The sequence below is a fragment of the Lytechinus variegatus genome, chromosome 16 (genome assembly GCF_018143015.1).
Source record: "Lytechinus variegatus isolate NC3 chromosome 16, Lvar_3.0, whole genome shotgun sequence".
Lineage (NCBI taxonomy): Eukaryota > Metazoa > Echinodermata > Echinoidea > Temnopleuroida > Toxopneustidae > Lytechinus > Lytechinus variegatus.
This window is the reverse complement of record NC_054755.1, coordinates 8,447,588-8,464,817: the sequence shown is the minus strand read 5'-3', so window position 1 is coordinate 8,464,817 and position 17,230 is coordinate 8,447,588. Positions and strand designations below refer to the sequence as shown.

Genomic DNA, 17,230 nt, shown 5'->3' with positions numbered 1-17,230 from the left:
ATATCATATGAAAAGTATTAAGTGATCACAGATGTGTACAAATGTAAAACAAGGAAAAACATGTATCATGACAGTAGAATATGATTGTAAATGTATATTGATGCAGGTTATAATGTTTGCTGTAATATGCTTTTTCAATGAAGAATGCTGCTTGAATGTTTCTTGAAGAAAAAAATATTTCAATGTAGAATTTACAGTATCATACTGTCTTCAATTAATAATGAAATGCTTAAATTCATCCACTTCTTCACATACAACTTGTACGGTAGATGTTACAGGAAAATATTCATAAATTTGTTCCAAAGCAATTGAATACATTTTAGGCATCATATATACTGTACATAAATGTATACATCACCCAAATATATGCATTTTGAGAGCAAGAAGGAATTAATTCACATTTGTTACAATACTGGAAAGACAATGCTCTGCTCTTACTCTTAAGAGACGGGACTGTTTCATGAAGCTGTTTGTAAAGTTATGACTAACTGGAATATGGCAAGCCAAATGTATGTCTAAATGTCAATAAATAATGAAATATTTGGTTGTTGATTTACTTTTTTTACTTTGAAATCATTTTTAGATTTAAAACCAATTTTTTGAGGCAAAGTCGATACTGTCCAGCATCAGTATAAATGAAATCATTTAAAATAAAGTCATAAGTTGCTTATATATCAGGGTAACCATATACTCATATTTTAGCACTTCATATAATAATCATTTGTCAAGTCATGTGTAACTCTACAAACTGCTTTATGAAACCACTACCAGCAATGTCAAACCAAATGTTATACTGAATATGAATGATTAAGGTTGGTATCTCACAAGGGTGTATACATGAAGCTTGTGTTTTGGCAGCTAATAATCATGAATAAATGTAAAATACATGTATGATACAATATAGATAGTATTTGTGTCACCTTCTGCAAACATAGCTGAGAGTCTGCTGGTACCTACATCACAAAAAGATGTCATTCAAATTTAAATTTAAAAAAATGGTAGATTATTTTCAGTTTGATAAAAAATAACGACTTCATGACAAACTTCTTGTAAAGTTAGCTATATTAGAACTGATCTGTATGTTGCAAAAATGTCATTCAAAGTATTATAAAAGACTCATTTTCAGTACAGTAAAAAAAAATAATAAAAAAAGAATATTGAGGAATACATAAGTCTACTGCAGACTGACTTATGTATTGATACATGTATATATTCTTAAACTCTCATGAAAGTTAAAACTATACTGAAACAAAGAATAAATTAACTATGGATTTATGAATTAAAAATTCTTATAACACAATTTTTCCTTTAAGTTCAATGATGGATCCAATTTGATCTACATGTATTCATTAAAAACATTAATGAATAATTTCTCACAAATGTCAATACTAAATACCCTTAAAAATTCCTGAACACCACCTGTCGCTAACTTTTAACAAAAATAATTAATCAGTCAGCATGTTACCCTAAATTGTCATGACTGCAAATAAAAACCACACATGACATTTTACAAACAAGTGCAAATCTCATTATGCAGCAAAACAGGATTTAAAAAAAAAATCAATCAGACATGGCATAATCTAATATTTCAGCCAATTTTTTTAAGACATAATAATACCAGCATTGTTTCAGGCCAAACAACTGCGAGGAAAACAAGAAATGGAGGGGGGAGATGATTCACACAGCTTGCTTTTATAAATTGTGAACGGCAACAAGCCTGTGAAAGCAATACAAGGTCCATTTGAGAGAAAATGCAATAAAAATGCAATAGGCCCACTCAATGCCATGCATGCTATGCACAAGAATCATTAAAACAAAATGAATGACGAGGAACACTGCTCAAAATTTGGGACAGGTTGAAAATGAAATGACCATTAGGAATGAGGAAGAAAACTAAGCCTGAGTCATATCGATTATTTTGAAAACCGGTGTTCGACAGCTCTAATTCGATCGAACATCGATGCATCGAATATTGAAGGCGGGAAAATTTAGTCTTTTGTTTTTGCGTCGATGCGATGCGCTTTGCATATGCACTACGCACTGACGGTATGCGCTGGCGTTGGCCGGGTGAGCGTTGCACAAGCAGATGACAGAGCAAAGTTCGTTTGTATTTTCCATGATCACAAAATACACAAAAAAGGCCGGGGACCAAAGCAGAATTCTTCCCAAAATATCTTCAACAATGATATTTGCAGATGACAACATATAAGTTTAAAATGAAACAATAATAAAGACATGAATCACGCAGAGTCGATCCGAATGATTTTCGGTCGACTAGCATTCGCAGTCCATTCACCAGCCCGTCCGCAGCTCCGTACACTCACTCTCCCGAAACGACAGGCGTGCTTGACGTCAGCGCCAGCAAACAATTGCAATCAACGGAGAGCGCTGTAACTTGCCTGAGATTGTGTAGTTGGATCCAAAATGAGCTCCAAATAAATTTATGGGAATAAATACGTAATTTTCTCTGGATGGTCATTTGAATTGCTATTCAATGCTGATATAACGATTGTGAGGAAAGATTGTGGAATATGAGTTATGACGATGTTCGAGAATTAATCCTGATAATGACAATCCAGTTTTTTAGACGCAATTGAGCATGCGATCATAATAAATACGAATGTTTCGAATCGAGCCCTAAATTCATCTAAATTATTACGATTTAACAAGATTTTATGGTCATACTAAGAAAATTGACGATGTCAGCAAAGTATGTTATGTTCATATGGAAGAAATAATACTGGGATTATTTCTATTTTATCTCTGGACATCTCCTCCAAGCTCCGAGAAAATAAGCACAATGCGCATGCGTGTTTGATGACGTATGACATATTTTCCCATTCATGAAATCAGAGCCCAAAGTTGGGCACAAACTAGCTTCAAATTGATGGGAAAAAATATCAAACGCAATTTTCTTTGTTTTGTCATGTAAAATGTTATTATATGGTGATATTACGAACTTGAACAGAGTTTTTGCATGTAGACAATGTTCGAGAATCAATCCTGACGTGATGATTATTTTTTTTAGACAAGTGCACTAGCTCGACTCAAGAAGTCAAGTCGATCGTCATGAGATGTCCGCCATTGAAAATTGAAACGAAATACAAACGTTTCACATCAAGCTCTAAATTCATATTAATGATTATCATATGCAAATTATTGTTAAATATTACGATTAAATAATGTTCTATGGTCATGATTTTAATATTGTTCATGAAAGCAAGATTTATTTTACGTTGATCGCGTCAATTTCCGGCCATTTTCTGGTTTGATTAAAGAACAGTACTGCGCATGCACGATCGATGGCCATGAATTCCATTCATGAATTCATCGTGCATAAATTATCTCGGCACGAGCAGACGAGTAAGACTCGAACTATGATCGAAATAAACTTCAAATTAATGGTGAATAGCATCATAATTACTCATTCGGTTTCATTTTGGGGGCAATAGAAATCAAGTAAGTAGTAGTAAAGTTGGATATTACTGATATTTTGATGATTGTGTAAACCAAACGAATCGGCCGGCCGACGTATTTTTTTTTTTTTCGATGCACCGATTTTGCAAAATCTGCACCGGTGTTCGATGACATCGATCGAACACCGATTTTAAAATCGATTCGACTCAGGCTTAAAGAAAACGTTTAAAAAAATACCCAAATAAAACAATTTAAGTAACTCTTGCATTTTTTTCATTAAAAAGTATGAAAGGAGAGTGAATCCAACCCCAGTGCCTCGATTCCACCCAAGTCATAGGATTTCAGTAGAAAACATGCATGGATACCCATTTCCAGATACATGTACTGAATGTCACTGGAAAATGTAGCCCTTAAAATGTGAAGTTTTACACAATGTTCCATCACATCCAAAACAAAGGAAACGGTACCAGACCATTACATTGTTCACACTCTGTAATTGATATACTAGAGCAAGAATTAAGTTTTCTCCCATTTATATGGATTTCATTTTTATAAGTTCAGTGGGCCATAATTCACTTTGTTGAGCTGGATTTGATCAATGACGAAAGCATTTGGGGATTTAATCAGGAGCATTAACTGTAGAATGCTTGCTTCAAAACACTGAACAAATTAAAGACTTCTACTACATGTAATAGAGGGGTCGATGTATAAATTAACATTTAAAAAAAAGAAAAAAATTAGCAAAAAGGTTTTTGGACCTACCTCTTCCGGCTATGATATCAAGGACGTTGGAATCTCTCTGCAGAGAGCGAGACTTGCTACTCGAGGACACGCTGTTGCTTCGCTCGTGGCCTTGGTGACTCTGTGAACTGTCCGTCGAGACCTGAGACAGGCTGGAAAGGTCAAAGACATTCTCGTTCTGGCCTCCGTTGAGGTTGGTGGCAGGGCCAATGGTCTGAGGGAGGTCTTTGGCGAGTCGGTGGACGTTCTCAAGGATGATGGCGATGAGGGGCAGATAGAGGGTGGCAATGCGAGCTTGGTGTTGCTGTTGAAGGGAGAAGATACCGTTTACATCATTGTCATTGTCATCGTCCAAAGCACTGTAAGCACCAGCATCAACATCAACTTCACAAACATTGTAAGTATCATCATCACTGTTATACTAGCTGCAACCTCCTCCTCCTCCTCTTCAACTCCGACTCATCTTCTATAATTAAAATAACCATCATCATAATCACCACAATCGCCAAAACCACCACCATAACCACCACATACATGTAAAGCATAATCACCATCATCATTCTCATCATCATCATCATCACCATGAACATCATTATCATCATCCCCATCACTACATCACCATCATCATCATCATCCCCATCACCATCATCATCATCATTATATTCTCCATCATCAGGACATCATCATGATGACAACCACTACATTTTTTGCTCATCATCATCATCATCATCATCATCACCGCCTCCATAACTTTTTATTTCTAAATGAGTCCATTTGAATCCTTGCCAACATCAGAAAAATAAATCATGCCATCACACTGGTTTATATACACTGTACACTTGATATATAATGACATCTCCAATCAATTTACAGATTATAATTACCCTATCATCCGATTCTGGCGTAGCCACACATATTAAATAACCTTTCTCCACTCCATGTGGAACATTCCAATTACACCAGTATCACCTACCTACATCATCCTCTCCTTACCTTTGAATTATATCTGTCATACGCACTGTGCTTGGCCAGGAGGTTGCGTAGAACCCTATCATCCAATTCTGGCGTAGCCACACATCAAATACACTTTCTCCACTCCATGTGGAGCATTCCAATTACACCAGTATCACCTACTATCCTCTCCTTACCTTTGAATGATATCTATCATCCACACTGTGCTTGGCCAGGAGGTTGCGTAGAACCCTATCATCCGATTCTGGCGTAGCCACACATATTAAATATACTTTCTCCACTCCATGTGGAGCATTCCAATTACACCAGTACCACCTACCATCTTCTCCTTACCTTTGAATGATATCTGTCATCCGCACTGTGCTTGGCCAGGAGGTTGCGTAGAACTCGGATACCATGCTGGCGTACCTCCGTGACATCGTGAAGGGCCACGCCCACTTCCCTTAGCAACAGCCCAGCGAGGAAGTGGTTCTGGCAATAATCCTCCGTCAGCGAGTAGTCATACTTCAAGTCTATCATAAAGTCAATGGTGGTGGGAAGGAAGACAGAAAAATATCCAACATTTTTTTTCACCAAAATTTGCTTTTCATCAATATGCTTTTTTTTTAATCACAAAACAGGTCTAATCAATAGTAGATTGACTGAATGTACCTTTAGATTAGAACTAAGACCTCAGTCACATTTGCTTGAAGGCGGCCATGCGGTGAGTCGAAAATGGCCATTTTATTCATTTTCATTCAAACCACCTATATTTAGCTCGCACAAAATATGTTAAAAAAACTCACCGAGACCCGCAGTAGAACAAATGTGACCGAGGTATAAAGCATAGAATTACCAGTGGCTCTGGGGCCGATTGCACGAAAGGGTCTTTGCAAGGACCGTCTTTCGTGTCGCCCATCTTTTATGATGCGCCATGTGAAATGCATTTTAAATAAATCATCTGCAAACATATTTCATTTGTCCATTGAAATAAACAAAATATTTGTTTATAAAATGATGTGATATATCATGAAATTGTAAAAAATTTGATTTAAAAGCAAGCTAACGAATCTTATTCTTTATCATAAATTTCAGAAACACCCCGCTTCTAGCATATCATAAAAGATGGTCGACATGAAAGACGGTCCTTGGAAAGATCATTTCGTGCAATCGGCCCCTGGTTTTTTATATGGTATTATGGGAGAGGATAAACATCAAAATAAAAAGTATGATTTAGCTTTACTATAAAATTTGAATGAAGCATACATAGTTTTGTGTCTTTGGTGTTCAATTTGCGGGATGACATTTCACAAACATGTATTTCCGTAAATAATGATTGGGTAAATGAGTGCATGGTTCTTTTAACTCATTAAAACTCAACTCATGTTGATGTGCTCGCAAGCTTTTACATAAATACATTTATGACATACCATATATGACACATATGTCTGAACATAGATTAAAATAATTCAAACAAAAAAACACACCAACAAAGAAAGTTGTGCACAGTGATTCTTAATTCATTTTTGGTACATAACGTACAGTACACCACAGAGAGATAACAAATATGTACATGTACGGCCTAAATTAGCTTTGCTAAGTACATTGTACATGTAGCTTATCTCTTTCACAATGAACATTTCATAATACTAGAAAACGATTTTTGAAAAAGTAAAGGAAAGACTTCTGAAAAATACATAAACTGAAATTTCTTTTTTTTTTGTTTAGTATTATACTGATTGCTCCCGAAAAAGCAAACTGAAAAATATAAAGAATTTCATCTTCGAAAAAATGTTTGTTTGCATCATTGGTAAAAGGCCTCTTAATAAATGTGAATTATACTCAAGTAGCATCTAAGATTCCAATGTTACGATAATGTAGTGGCCACAGAGTCTTATTCAACCACTGAGTCTTTGTGAAAATAAAAATAAAGAATTCTCTATTAAAATCTAGCTATAAAAAGGGCCTTTTGAGTGAATGTCTTACAAATAATGGAAAGCTAAAGACAAATACTTTATCTTAATATTTTACAGCCCATTCCATCCTTGACATGTTATTTTATATTAAGAAGGAAAAAATGTGACATTTTCTTAATATCATTAAGCACCCAAGCTTTTACAAAACCTCTCTATTTTTTATTTCACTTTCTCCACATCATATTTTAATGTACATGTAGGGAGCACTCATTCATATGCATGTAATCTAGTTACGAATTGGAAGAGTGACATGCACGCCTTTCAGGACTACCAAAACCTCCCTGGACAAATCAATGAAATTGTGTATGGGAGTTGTAGGAAGATGCACCACAATTAAGAGCGTCGTATAGAACAATGCAAGAGTGGTAACAAACACACCCAGTTGAAAATTTATAAAGACACAAACAAACAAGGAAAAAAAAACATGATGAGGCGATGACATCATGCCGGACAAACCTTTGTATTGGTCTTTCCCTTGGCGGAACGGGACTGTAAAACATGTCAGCAAGCACATCAGTCGTATGGTAGACAAGAGGCAAGAGGAAGTGAACGAGGAAAAAAAGAAAGAGACATGGTTGACGTCAAACGTTTGGGATGATGACGGAGGTGGTGGTAAATACATACACGTAGCACTGCACACTAACAGATTGATTTTAAAGCAAGCTTTTATCGCAATTACAAAGACTGAACAAAAATATGCCAGAACAAACACCAAAATGTCGTACAAGCCATGTTACATAAAACTTACTATGAATGGGAATTCTGCATCACTGTTAAAGCAAACACACACAGAATGTTTGTTTGCCTTAACCCAACCAACCCTTGTTGAACCTGCCAACTTTTATATTTTTTAAATTTAAATTTGACCCCCATAAAAAAAAAAAGTCTTTAGGCCTAACTGCTTATAAACCTAACTGCTTATAACCCTAAACCTAAACCTTGCCACCACAATGGGTAAGTATAGTGTTGGAAGCACAATTTAGATTATAGCTCTAAAACCAAATGTGAATTTACAAACATGGTCTAAATTGCTGTGAAAGTCTGCCAAAACTAATGCCATAAGGTCAACACTACACTAAAGTAACTTGAATGAGTTAATCATCCCATAAACTTAATGATACCCCAAAGCCAACCAAGTCCAAGGTTCATATGAAAATATGAATGATTGAAAAAGTTCCAATCAATGGTAAGTTTTATGCAACATGCCCACACCAAAAAAAAAGGGTAAGGCACAGCTGAAAATTTGGTCCTTTCACTTCTTTGAACTTGAAAATAATTTCAAACCTCTATTTTGCAATTCTAAGCTATTCTTTATCCCCCCCCAAAAAAAAACAATAAAAAGGGATATCCATTAAATGCATTAATTTTATGCATAAAAGAAAATGAAATATTCATGATCCCCCCCTTCCCAGTTTTCTTTATTTTGTCACAATTATTATAACAGTATAGTACTGAACTTGGAAATGTCTTTTAAAGTGGGAAAAGGGGACTAAATGACCCGACACCAATTTTTTTATTTATTCTGATCATTGTAAATTTATCTAAAGCAGATTTATAATTGAAAACAGGTCACAAAAAACATACACAAACAATTTCTTATTCACATTAAGAGCATGCACAAATTTCTCCAAAATAATAAGCATTTCAAGAAAAAAACAACGCAATTGAGAAAAAGTGAAAAATTAAAGAAAAAATTAAACCTTCATATTGCACATTCACATTCACTGCTTTTTCCCTAGAGAAGGGAAATGTTAATAAATTTGATTTGGTTAAATTAATACTTTCGATTATTTTTTTAGAATTATTGCCAACACATGCAACAAAATTATTTTATTCACAAATTGGAAGTTAATGAAAATGTCTAATATATTAAAACAAATCATAAAATGATATCAACTTAAAACATTTTTCAGGAAGAAAAATATTCAAGTCTGATTATGTTCAGAGTACAAATTATGAATTGAAAAAGCATACAAATAAGAACCTAGGTAATTTCCTATACTTGACTTAAAATATGCATAACATTGACACAGAATATAAATTAATAGACACACATTCTTCCAATCATTATATTAAAATGACATTGAAACGTAACATTATAGTGAAAATTTTATGCAAGATAAATACACTATGTATTTTTAATACTACAATAAGAAAAAAAGTGGATTAATTATCTCTGATAGGTGTTGCTCCACTTGTCCTAAAATACAACTTTTCAAAAAAAAATAATAAATGGCAATTTTAATGCATGCCTTTGCAATTTGCAATGCTGCTTTTTAGAGCTCTTTCAAATATTACACTAAAAATTGGGAAAAAACAAAGACACATATTTCTTATAAATAGTGCAAGGGGCAATGAGTTCAGCCAGATGGCAACCATCCCCAATTCCTTAGATTAATTGGATTCACTCATTCATGTTGTTAACTAAATAAAGTGTAATTCCTAATACCAACCTAGGCCTGATATACTAAAATAAAGCAAACAAGTACAATACTTGTAAAGTTTAGGTGGAATGTCACTCTCTGCAAATTCATTTGTTCAATTGAATATTAATACTAAAAAAAAAAAACTTTAACATGCCTAACTTGAGAAATACAATAAAGACCATAAAACAATACTCCCTTTGATCATACAATCCATCTGCTATTGAAGCAAATTTTCAATAAGTCGCCCCCCCCCCCATAACAAAGTACAAATACAACATAGATCAATAACACATCGATGCATGGTATAAACAAAACTTTCAGACATTACAACAATGCAACAAATATTTTACATGAATGTAAACTATAAGGAAAAAATTATATATGGACTTTCACTCTGTTAACCCCTGAAAAGAGCAACTGGCTAATAGCCCCCCCCCCCCACCTCCCTTCTCAAAACACTACAACATATAAAAAAAGTTAATTGTGTGAACAATTTTCATGTAAATTAGGAATTTGCTGCAACAAGAGGCTCAACTCTCAACTTATTTGACTGAGTAAAAAAAAAATCCTTTGACCCGAATTCTCAACTTTACATGTAGGTGGTTTTGAATCACTGGTTTGAAATGATGTTTTATTTATGCAGATTGCACGCATTAAATTTGATTACTCTTAATTCGCAGCATATATACTGACAAAGAGTGCAATAATGAATGTTTACTTGTGTCACAGAGTGCTAATTTCACCAATTAAAAAATGGGCTAATTACATGTAACTAAAAAAAAACAGTGGTCTCATTAATAAGGTAACCTTTGTTTTAAAAAAGCATGAAAATTTTGATAAGGTATCAATTCAAACCCCTGTTTCAAAACCACCTTTGTCCATTCAGACCTTGGTGCTCCAAACATAATTCATTTGTGACAAAATTAGTTCCCTTTTTCATAAATGGGTACTGAATCCAGTATCATGTGTATCCATACAGGATTATTAAATCAAAGATAAATATTCTTGTGATATGGATATAGAGAGAGTTATTTCATAACTGGAAATGTATCACACATTATATTGAATATACATAAGTTGGATGTTTTATGAATACATAGACAATTCAAACTTGGTGGGTGTTTCATAGAGCTGTTTCTAAGATTGTAAACGCATGACTGGAAGGTGTTTTTAGGTGAGCACTATAAAATCAGCTACATGTATCTTGTGCAGCATAAGAAAGGATTGTGGCCCAATGGATTAGTCTTCTGACTTTGAAACAGAAGGCCATGGGTTCAAATCCCAGCCATGGGGTAATTTCCTTTGGCGAGAAATTTATCCACATTGTGCTGCACTCAACCCAGGTGAGGTAAATTCATACCTGGCAAGAATTTATTCCTTGAAATGCCACTGCGTTGTAAAAATCTGCAGGGCTAAATCAAGGGTAATAATATTCAATCGAGTGCATAGGGACACATTTGGCAGTGATTATATGCGCTATATAAGCATGTTGGTATTATCATTATCATTATTATTATTATTAGAAAGTGTCACCTGTCATTTGTTAAGTCACTTTGACTTACAAACAGCTTTACGAAACACCCAACTAAAGACTTGTGAAAAAGTTTATAATTTCTAAGATACTCTGCACACATTAGACTTCTTTATTTTACTTCTTGAATTCCGCAGAATATATTTTCCTTGCCATTGTCAACCCATGCAATTATCCCAACATATCCATTTCACTTTCTAATAATTTTTCATGCTTCCACTTTTCAAGAATAATTGAGCTTTATTATTTGAACTTTTCTGCATGTTATGTACCATTTCAAATTTCACGTGTGTACTTATGTAAAGTACATACAAAATTAATGTTAACCTACATGTGCATGCACATTGTGTATTTTCCTTAAAAAAAAGCATTGCAAAATTGCTGAACAATCGCTGTTCATTTCTTTGTCAATCCAGGTTTTAAGCTTCATGCGATGTTATTCAATTATCAAATTTAATCAACATCTACTACTGCACAATTATTGCTGATTTTGTTTTTTACGATTGAAATATTAGCTTCCTTATTTTCATGTATAATTGTCAGTTTAAACAATTATTACTATACATATCTAATACTGCACCACTACTACACTGCGCTACAAAATATATTCACACATATAAACAAGAATATGCGGATATAAACTTGCACAAAATATGGGATAATAGAGAGTGAGGATAAAGGGTATGGAAAGCCCCGTGTGGGGGTAGACTGGTTTAAGCATACCATACTTCCTGAAGTTGCCTCCATATGCTGTAACAGTGCAAAAGGTTGCAAGAAGGGGTAATATACAGTCTTTAGCAAGCACGGTAATAAATATATTTTCTAAAGATGAAATGAACACAGTCTATACATATGGCTTCTAAAAGGTTCTTGAACATACTGTATCTTGGTACATTGCAATCTAACCTATGCGGTACCATTATAATGGGTGAAAATAAAATTACATAATAACTACACATTTATACATTATAGAAACAAGGACTTACATAAACATTAACATGTAATAACATTCCTAAAGTGTTGATAAATTTATCTTCTCAAGTTCAGACTAAGACAAATATATAAATAAGTATAGGGACAACATTCTATGGTCAATTTAAATGTCCTTGTATTTTCTTAGCCCATATCATCATATCTCTGGTATAATCACACTAACAAAATCAAGATGAACAAATGGAAAAAAACATTAATCTTTCCGAAAAAACTTGCAAAAATATATTAAAAGTGCAATATTAAACATGACATATGATTTGCACATTGCGACTTGCTTGAGATTAAGTCATTGATTAGATTTTAGTACATTATGCCCTTACTCTTCAATGAATGAATGAATTACATTAGTATATGATGTTAGGTTCTGTAAATGCAATGACGTGAAAACAATCAGGTTTTTTAATGCTCACGACCCTCCACCTACCAACTTTAAGCCATTTCAGGGCATTGGGTACTGTTTAGGAATTGATCATGCCAAAAAATGGAAATTCAATTTAAGATGGAAAGAAAACTCCAAACACACACATACATGTAACAATATGAGATACAGTAATGTACAGTAGCTCACTGTACCAGTGTTGTAAACACATCAACATAACATTTCTGAATCTCAGAGAAATTTATACAAGAAGAAACAGGTACAAGTAAGTTTATCCTCATGCAATTACCAAAACATCTACTACATATATCACAACATGCAAACAGACATTTTTCAAGCTTTAGCAGAATTTACATGTACAATGTACACACTCAAGCTGCTTTGATTCAGATACAACCATCAGATTCTCCTTTGGTTAATGTTGGACTGAATTTGGTCATTTCATGTTGAAAAGTTTTGTACCAAAATTAAAAATGTCATATTACATCAAACACAGGACTTAACAGTCAGTCACATTTTTATGCTGCAATTAAGCATACATGTATGTGATTTTTATAGTTGTAAGAAATGCCTAGATTAAACAAAATAAACTTCAAAGTACTACTTAATAAGATGTATATTCAAGTTGAGATTGTAACAATATTTCCTGAAGTGTTGCATATTATTATCACTTTTTTTTATGTAGCTGAAATAATCGGTCCATTGAAATTCTATATCCTGGGATTTCATGAAAAGAAGAATGCAAGAAAGTTTGGAGATATTCTTATGAAACAACTGATGATTATATCTGAGCAAATAAGCTTGAGCGTGTTTGATATAAAAGAACAAGTGAAACACACAGTTTGCATACTAAGAGAGCAAGCATTCATTTTACACAAAAAATGAAATTGAACACATGATTCTGTTCACACGCAAAAAATCTAATTATTGCCAATTTAAACACTTTATTTTTTTCATTCAAAATTGAAATTCAATTTCTTATGGCAGCATTTTAGAAGAAAAGAGATTTGATAAAAAATAAACATATACTGTGTGTATGTAAAAGTATCCTTTGACAGTATTCATCCATATTTCATCCAAAAATATTCCTGGCAAACACTTTATTCTATATTCAAGCCATTTTCATTTATCAAAAGTAAAGCATTTGAAACCCAACAATTAAAAAAAATAGAAGATAAAACGAAAATAAAGAATAAAGTTTGCAAAAAATGAGCGACAAAAACGAGACAAACCTGAGCTGCATTGAGGAATGACGAAGGTTAAAGCAAGGTTTTAGTTGCAAGAAACAGCAAAGGGGAGGGATGGGAGTGCTGGAGATGGGTATCACTGCACTCAATCACAACTACAATGATATTCAAAACTGTTCTTTTGCAGTTGGACATATACATGTATGCCCGTATTCTGAAGTCTGGTTTAACTTAGACCATGGTCTAACTCTGTGCTAAAATTATGGGAAGCCAAAAGTGTATTTTTTTTTTATTAAGTTGCATGTTTCTTATGTTTACTGTGCTCTTTCCTTAATCATCGATGGTGAAGACAATCATCTATTTATACTAGACGATTATGAATGATTTGAGAGCCAAACGAGCTGAAATATGATACCTCTATTGTTAGTGATTTATGCAACAATTGGCTATCCATACTTAAACCACAACTTTAAACCTCAGTTTAAGTGAAACCCGACTTCAGAATACGGGCCATATTGTAATATGTAAAGTGTAGTTGAGCATGCCAACCACTTAAGGTGTGTGAGGGTGTTTGTGTGTGTTGTTGTTATCGTGCAAGTACATGTACATGTACCTAACCAATAGAAAGGACAAGATGACACCATGTGCATGATATAATGTGTGAACAATGGTGATCCTCTGTGTATTCCATTCTTAAAGTGGCAGAAGAGTTAAAGAGGGAGCATTTCAAGTAACACATATAGTTGGTGATTTCCAATGACTGTTTGTTACAAGCTACTGAAATCCTTGCCTCTGATTGGCTCAGACCAAATATGTCAGTGGAAATCATGAATAAGTTATTTTATGAAACACTCCTCTGAGTTATACCACTGTAACCATGATGACTCATCTTCAAGTATAGGGGTGTGTGTATGGTTGTGTGTGTATCAATAACAAGGCAATAGCCAGATTGTGTCTTGCCCACCCGCAACTACAAAACATGAAGGTTTCCCCAATAACATCCCTAACCAACATTGATCTAACAAGAAAGTCTTGCAGGTAATCTTAATGTCCGACTACAGGTAGTGGGGTGCTGTGGTCTAGTGGTTAAGACTCGTCTTTCAATCTGAGGGATGAGGGTTCGATTCCCAGCCATGTTTTTCATCAGCAAGAAATTTACCCAGATTGTGCTGCACTCGACCCAGGTGAGGTGAATGGGTACCAGCAGGAAATAATTCCTAGTCAAGTTGTGAGCACCAGAATCTGTAGACTAGCTTAGCCGGGGTAAAATAGGAGCGCCTTGAGCACCTAACAAGGTGGATATGTGCGCTATATAAATCCTAAATTACTCAAATAACCCTTGACCTTACAATGTGACCGCTAATGGCACCATCACATAAATGTAGCACAAGCACATCAACATGTACCACCAAAGTTTGGTTGGCAGTAACATGTGCAGAGCATATGTCATAAGAGAGTCCTGCAGGCAAACTTAAACATGTGACATGTGACCTCTGATGGCATCATGACATGATTAACATAATATTGATTAAACTAACCCTACCAGTAACTCATGGTTGATCTAACTGTTCCGTTCTCCAGCAATTCAAAAGACTTATAAAAAACAAGACTGGGTGGCTCATACATTAAAGGTGCTCTAATAAGGCAAGCTCACCCTAATCATATATTACATAAGCCCTACCGGAAACCCATGCCTGACCTTATTGCCCTGTTCTCCAGCAATTTAAAGACTTATAACTCACCAGGTGCTCTAATAAGGCAAGCCACATCCTAATGTAGATTAAACTATCCCTGTCAGAAACCCATGCTTGACCTTATTGCCCTGTTCTCCAACAATTGAAAGAATTGTAAAAAAGGGAAGTCTCACTGATTTATAATCACAAGGTGCTCTTTAAGGCAAGCACAAGCAATAAGAGATTATACTAGCAATACCAGAAACTCATTATTGACCTTATTGCCCTGTTCTCCAGCAATATGAGTTTTAAAAAAAGAAAAAGCCTGGCTGGCTCATAACTTAGAAGGTGCTCTTATAAGGCAAACCTATACCCAGTCATAGATTAAACTATCCCGACCAGAAACCAATGATTGACCCTATTGCCCTGTTCTCCAGCAACCTTACCATAATCATTGATTAAACCAGCCCTACCAGAAATCCATGCTTGACCTTATTGCCTTGTTCTACAGCAATTAAAAGACTTGTCAAAAACTCAAGCCTAGCCGGCTCATAACTCAAAAGGTGCTCTAAAAAGGCAAGCCCAATCCTAATAATAATTTAAACTAGCCGTGCCAGAAACCCATGCTTGACCTTATTGATCTGTTCTCGAGCAATTTAAAAACTTGTCAAAAACACAAGCCTAGCTGGCTCATAACTCAAAAGGTGCTCTAAAAAGGCAAGCCCAACCCTAATAATAATTTAAACTAGCCCTGCCAGAAACCCATGCTTGACATTATTGCCCTGTTCGCCAGCAATTTAAAGACTTGTCAAAAGACAAGCCTGGCTGGCTCATAACTCACAAGGTGCTCTAATAAGGCAAGCCTTACCCTAATCATAGATTAAACTAGCCCTACCAGAAACCCATGCTTGACATTATTGCCCTGTTCTCCAGCAATTTAAAGACTTATCAAAAGACAAGCCTGGCTGGCTCATAACTCACAAGGTGCTCTAATAAGGCAAGCCTTACCTTAATCATAGATTAAACTGGCCCTACCAGAAACCCTTGCTTGACCTTATTGCCCTGTTCTCCAGTAATTCAACCCTAAATAGACTGGGCTATTTCGACGCCTAAGAAGACTGGGGGGAGGGGGTTGATTCACCCCCCCTTATGATCTTGGCCGTCGATCGCGCGACCGCGACGAAAATTGGCACACGCGTTACCCATGGCATTATCTACAAAACTATAACATCAAATTCTGCAAAAAAATCTCATGTCTCATTAATTATGCTAATTTATGCGTAAAATCATAAGTTTGCTCTAATTAATAAAATAATGCCCCTGAAATGCTAATTTTTGTTTAACATACTCTAAATAGGCATCTGATCAAATCTATCAAAAAAAATTTAAACATCACATTTATTTTCTTATGTATTCTATTGTTTTCTAAATTTCTTATGTATTTCTTTGTTTTTCGACTTTTTGTTTTTTATTGTTTTTTCAATGGAAATTGTCGGGGACTTTATTTTGACCATAAAAAAGATAAAATTAATTGATTTTAAGCAGTAAAAGGAAAAATAATGATACATTTATGAATTTTGGCTAAAACACTATTTGCATTATTTGCACTATTTACACAAATTCACGTTTTCGAGTAATTTTGGGTCTGCATGCACTTACGAAATGTTGCGTAATTTCCGAATCGCGTACCCGGGGGTCATAATTTTTTTTTTTTAAGTTGCGCGAGACTTCAAAGTAAAAAGTCAGCGAGCGACGCGGTCAAAACAATTTGCGCGGCGGATTTATCGCGAAAAAGGTCGAGGGGGGGGCTGAATCAGCCCCCCCCCCAGTCTTTTTATGGTTAAAGACTTATCAAAAAGACAGGCCTGGCTGGCTCATAACTCACAACGTGCTCTAATAAGGCAAACCTTACCTTACCTTAATCATAGATTAAACTAGCTCTACCAGAAACCCATG

The 17,230-nt window shown here is 34.9% G+C and overlaps 1 protein-coding gene across 7 annotated transcripts in view; it reads right to left on the bottom strand.

The window, feature by feature from the left end:
- Positions 1–17,230, bottom strand: part of LOC121429484 (dedicator of cytokinesis protein 9-like) — a 139,713-nt gene that overhangs the window by 49,914 nt on the left and 72,569 nt on the right. For 6 of the 7 annotated variants that reach the window (XM_041626519.1, XM_041626520.1, XM_041626522.1 and 3 more), the window contains exons 29-32: positions 11,766–11,792; positions 7,542–7,574; positions 5,464–5,642; positions 4,180–4,462 (exon numbers count right to left, since the gene is read on the bottom strand). In XM_041626519.1, coding sequence (XP_041482453.1) covers positions 4,180–4,462; positions 5,464–5,642; positions 7,542–7,574; positions 11,766–11,792 — 522 coding nt within the window. Of the gene's footprint in view, positions 1–920; positions 954–4,179; positions 4,463–5,463; positions 5,643–7,541; positions 7,575–11,765; positions 11,793–17,230 lie in introns of all 7 variants that reach the window. The other variant, XM_041626525.1, reaches the window with a different exon arrangement.